The 5,874-nt window shown below is 42.0% G+C and overlaps 1 protein-coding gene across 1 annotated transcript; it reads left to right on the top strand.

Annotated features, from left to right (window-relative positions):
• Positions 1-294: 294 nt before the first annotated feature.
• Positions 295-5,522, top strand: LOC103770916 (sex comb on midleg-like protein 4; the record flags this gene model as incomplete). The annotated part of the gene is made up of 2 exons (XM_008938193.1): positions 295-440; positions 5,397-5,522. Coding segments are annotated over 2 exons (272 nt in total), but the record flags the coding sequence as incomplete, so codon positions are not given.
• Positions 5,523-5,874: the final 352 nt, after the last annotated feature.

Here is a 5,874-nt window from a genome sequence, read left to right as displayed (position 1 = left end):
GCTCAGTTTAAGAGCCTGGCAGCTGGCACATTTTTCCTTCCCCAGCAAGAACTTGAGGGTTTCATGTTTTTTCATGCATTTGCAAGCTGGGATCATGTCTCCTGATAAGCAATCAGATCAGAAGCTGCTCCAAGTCCCCTTCTCTCCCACCCCACCATCTCAGGTTGATACTTGCACACGCAGATCCAATGTCCAACACCTCAGTGAGGCTGCCGTTCCCCTGTACACTCACAAACCAAGGAAACTGCTGCATGCCATTGTAATGCACTGTCGTGGGCTTTTTTGTACCAATAGCCTCAAGTCCTTCCCCAGAACTACAAGACACGGCTCGGCCATCAAGCAAGAATCCTTTGACCTGGACGGTGGATGATGTGGTTTGGTTTGTGAAGGATGCAGACCCTCATGCTTTAGGTCCCCACGTGGAGATCTTCAGAAAACACGTATGTAAAAGAGTGCTCTTACTGCTTCTGGGTAGTTTAAGACAAGTGCATGGGTAGTCCCAAGAGATGGCCAGTGTACATCACATGGCCCCTCAGCTGCCTTTGGCTGCTATAAGCAGTGTTTGTGCTCACCCAGGTTTAATACAGGGTCCTGAAAGGAGTTCAGCACCACTGGGGGGTTTGGGCTGAAGAGATGTTCACTTATCACTTGAGAAAGTGGTCAAACACTGGAAGAGGCCTCTTGGAGAGGGTGTTCAATGCCCCAAGCCTGTCAGTGTTTAAGAGACATCTGGATAATATCCTTAATAACATCCTTTAACTTTTGGTCAGCCTTCAATTGCTCAGACAGTTGGAATAGATGATCATTGTAGGTCGCTTCCAACTGAATTCTATTCTATTCTATTCTATTCTATTCTATTCTATTCTATTCTATTCATCCTTCAATGGGGAAACCCTAAGGATGTCTTTAGAAAATGCTCACTATTTGTTTCTCCATCATAAATTGTTTCTATGCCAAGCCTAGGAGAATGCATGGGGGCTCTGGTGCTCAAATGTCATTGTCAGATTGACACAAAAAAAGCCTCATCTCAGTGACAATTTTTTCCTACGATACCTATGATTCTTCTCTGAGGAGAATTTTTTTAATGTATGTCTAGATATTTATCAGGAAAAACCCAAACCAGCCGAGCTTTGAATCTTTTTCTCCTCAGTATTATGTAACTGTATAACCAAATTCAACAGACCTGCTGGCTCACTGGAGATTATGACAGTTGCTTTTGCTAGGCAGTCTTCAGTGGTGGAAATGATATTAGACTTAATTAGTAAAGGGTAAGACTGTAAACACACATCTGATTTGGAGTTTCTTTTTCTGCTGCTGTATATGAAATTGGCACCAATGCATCTAACAGCATCTTCAGCCTCCTCCTCTTCCTCCTCCATCTCTCCTTGATTAATTCAGTCTGGCTATGAAAATGGATTTTCCTGTAAAAGTGTCTTGTTTGTGTTCAGCTGGAGGTCATAGATTTGGATGTAAGTGCCTGGACCTAGGCACCCCAGCCATGACTCCTGAACAGCACCTCAGGTTGTGAAGCAAGTGAGAGGGCTTGATCACCAGGTCCCACTACTTGTTTGTTGGCCAGCAGGGGTGGATGGGAATGTGGGGCTGTAGACAAGAGCTGAGGGAGACAACTGATGAACTTTGGGCTATACCCTGGATGCTGGGTTTCCAGATACTGAGGAGAGGAGATGGCTGAGGAGCAGATGAAAATGAAGACCAACACAGGCCTTGGTGTTTCCTCACCCAAGGCAGGTATTAAGGCCATCTGCTATTCTGCAGAAGCATCACTGGGCATGAGAACAACTGAGCAGAGACTGTGGTGCTAAAACCAAACCTGCAATTGCAGGTCAGGTTGCCAGCCTGCTTTCCCTATCTTCTGCAGAGAAGAAAGATCTGCCTTAAAAGCTGATCATGAAAACATGGCCTATGTTGGCCATGTGGGCAACCAGGCAGATAAACAAGCCAGCTTTAGATTAAAAGGAACTTGCTCTAGCATGAGTTTTTGAGACTCTCAGAAGAGGGTGTGCAACATGAGAAAACTCTTCATACAAGGGAGAGAGAATTACCATGGTCTGAGGCATACAGGTACATCCCAAAGAAAATAGATGTTTAACGTTCATCTTGTAAATACAGACAGTGCAAAAGCACAGGTTTTGTCTAATTTCCACTTGTAGCAAAGGATGGCACAATGTGCTTTTTTCTAGCAACAGGGCAGCAACACACTCCAGGCAGTCATAGGCCAGCCGCACTGGAGCATGCCACAACACTACAGCTGCTCTGTGACCAGAGAGATCAAGCTAAATTGGCACTAAAGATTGGCCCTGTCACTCTTTGTTGAACACCCATCACCCATGGGCTCTACTTATCATTGGTTTCCTTGTAAAATATGCCATAGGTGTGAGAACCTGGGTAAGATTACCACACAACTCAATTCAATTACACCTTTGAGTTATATATGTCCCTGCAATTTTTCAGCCTTCAAACCTCATCTGGATTAGCACAGAGACCCAAGGGGTGAAAGACAAGTGATTAGTCCATTAACCTTAGGCATATCTTCCTGTATGTTCAATCTTTCTATGAAGCAGGTGCATAATTTACTTAGAAGCACTTACTGTCATTGACAAGGCCCAGCTATCACCTGCAATCATTGCATTGGCAATCAGCTCATATGAGTTATGACTCTAGGAGAGAGAGGGTGGTGGGACTACCAGGAAGAAAAGGCTGGGGGAAGGGTTAACTGCAGTCCCCAGAGCTGGCTCTCCCAGTTGCTACACCTAGCTCTGGCTTTGCTCTTCACAAAAAGGAGCAGAAGCTTTTATTCTTGCCAAGACACCCAAGGAGCTCTATCACAAGTGGCTCTTGAGAATGCCCACCAAAGATGATGAAACTGCCTACTGCGTCCCCTCGGCTGTTCCCTGCTCCCTCAGCAGAGCTGTGTGCTAAGGAGAGCTGAGCCCACAGCTGACAGGTCTTTTAACCTCATGCAAAGGAGCCACCAGCCTGGCATGGACCTTGTAGCATCACTGTGTAAGAGTCCTGTTCAGTGCTCTCTCATCAAGAAAGACTTGGTAGAAAGAATGGAGGAAAGGAGCTGGAGGAGAGCTTTAAAGAGTTACACAGAGAATTAGCAGGTAGAAAACAGTCTAGAAGGGATCTAAGCAATGTTTTGGTCTGACAGTTTAATTATGGCCAGTGATTGGCAAATGCATGTATGAAAGAGACAAACACCTTCAAATTTAACATAATTAATCCAATTTCTTCAAATAGCAACCTGTCTCTGTTGGTGCTAGACATCACACTCATGAGCATGCATCTTTCTTCAGACTTTCATCTCGAATGTTTGAGCACCAACCACTGAGCTGCCAGTTGTTGCACTCCTGTCACAGGTGGTGGCCTTACCAGGGCTGGTCACGAGATATCAGAATACAAAAGAAGGGATACAGTCCTTGATTTGACTCAGAATTAGATGTTTAAACACACATGAAGATTAGGACTTATGTTTTTCTCATTAAAAGCCTCATCCTGGGGGACATGAACCACCAGGTGCAAATCTTGTTTGCGTGGCACAGGGCTTGTTTGGGGGCTGCTCTGCTTTTTGAATAGTATCTCAGAATAAGTGCTGCATGAAGCTGGCACAAGCACAGTAATGCTCATTCTTGCAGGTGGAATCTGTATGTTTATACCCACTGTGTTGTGACCTCGAGGTTCATACACTTGCTGCTTCCATCCCCTCAAAGGAACACACGAATATTCTCCTGCAACATTCTAACTTGCAGTGGGCCAGATCTCAACTCATGACAAAAAGGCAAACAGCACAGATGGCACTCAATTTTACCACCTCCAAATCCGGCTTAAGATCTTCTTGTAGGGCTATTGTGGAATTGAGACCACACTATAGACTCCTTTTTAAAATTATTTTTTAAAAGGCTGATACAATAGTGCTGTAGAGGAGTCAAGCCAACAATCTGAACAGGGACATGGCTAATATGGGATATTTAATTGGGTATGAATGCTCCCTCTGGCATACTCTTGTCATGGAGTTTAATTTTGACCCCTGTACAGGAGTAATAATGGAAATCAAAAAATGCTGAACTCAACATTTAGAAACAGCTGCCTCCACACCAAACCCTTGACAGTGTTTTTACCCATGACATCACAGTTCCAGGAGTCTGATTTTCTCTCTTATACAAATATTAATTACAGATAATACTTATTCTTACTTTCCCTTAGCTTCCTTATTTTCCTTTAGCTTCCTTAAAACAATGGGAATGAGAGGGGGAGGGTGAAAATAATTTCCATTGTGGATAGAGTGGGCATTGCAAAATGAAGAGCATTAATTGATTGAGTTAATCAGAAAGTGACCTTAACTGCTCATCACCTAAATCACCTACTGAATGGAATAATAATGATCAGGGCAAATTAGGATCCATAGTATTATTTAATTAGTAGGTAATGGATCACAGAGGAATGATCTGACCAAAATCATAGCATGCAATATACACAGCATTAATGTGAGTATATATGGGCATATGTAGCTCTGATGGTTCAAGCAGCTAAGAGTGGTAGAGACTGTGGGGAGGGGTAGTCTTTGTTTTTGCACATACACTGATACAGTCAGGAAAAAACAGACAAGCTTAAGATGCAGGGGAGGACACTTGAAAGCTTCTGTATTTTACAGTCCACAGATTCTGTTTCTCCGTTCACCCAAGCTGCTTTGTGCTCAGTACAGCACTTCATGAATTCAAAAGGTTTTTAAGCCAACAGGTCTGGAATAAACAACTGAACTTGGTGGCAATTTCCTCTGCTTATGTTTAGGGTTAAATTTAATTTGAACAAATTTTATTAATAAACACAATGAAAATAGTAAGTTCCTAAATCTTTAGTTTAGGAAGAAGAAACATATATACATATATATACACATACATGTATATATATTTCACTGGATATAAGTGTACCGAAGCTACATGCAGACAGCCAGGTTAAGGCTGGCACTGAGATCCAGAGGTGTGCTATTAGCAGTTCACATGACCACAACCCTCTCTTGCTCCATCACTTACTCCTTTCCTCAAGGCTGACTGGCTTTTCTCAGGACTGAGCTTAGAATAACCCTGATTTTTAAAATAATCCTCATGTTTCAATTGCAAAATAATTGGACACCTGGACAAACCTTATAGATCACTGAAGAATAAATCGTACCATTTGATTAATCACTCCTTAGAGTTTCCTTCTGTCATACCTCAGTTTTCAATTTAAAAAATGAAATTTCAAAATGCATGACATTTCAGCTAGATCTACTCTAAAAGACATGCTATTTCTAATTCCCCTTGTTTAACGTGTCAGGATGCAGCATTGGAAGGGGCTTGACAAATTTTGATTTTCTTTCTCTCTTTTGAAACCAGGAGATCGATGGCAATGCTTTATTGCTGCTGAAAAGTGACATGATCATGAAATACCTGGGGCTGAAACTGGGACCTGCGCTGAAACTGTGTTACCACATTGATAAGCTCAAGCAAGCCAAGTTCTAACAATTTCTTGAACAACAGAACCTGACCTAATTCTAGATGGAAGACTAAAGGTAACAGGTTGCCTTACAGAAATGCATTCATTTGCAGATTGTTTTTCCTTGCTTTTTAACAAAGACTTTGTCTTTTTTAACATTTGTGCATTGTCACCTTTTTTTAATCCAATGGGCTCTTTTGGGCTGCTTTGTGTTAATAATTTGCCAAAAAGTATATAATTACAATAATTATTTTGTATCATTAATATTATTATGATTATAGTAAGTCCTATTTTTATAATCAGAAGTGGGAAATCAAAACCAAACACAGCTACAGCATATGCTGAGGACTACTGGAAGACTAACCAAGAGTCTCTCAC

This window comes from Merops nubicus, unplaced genomic scaffold, assembly GCF_000691845.1.
Source record: "Merops nubicus isolate BGI_N331 unplaced genomic scaffold, ASM69184v1 scaffold2704, whole genome shotgun sequence".
NCBI classification, from domain to species: Eukaryota; Metazoa; Chordata; class Aves; order Coraciiformes; family Meropidae; genus Merops; species Merops nubicus.
The sequence above is the reverse complement of the archived record's forward strand: the minus strand, read 5'-3'. Positions and strand labels throughout refer to the sequence as shown.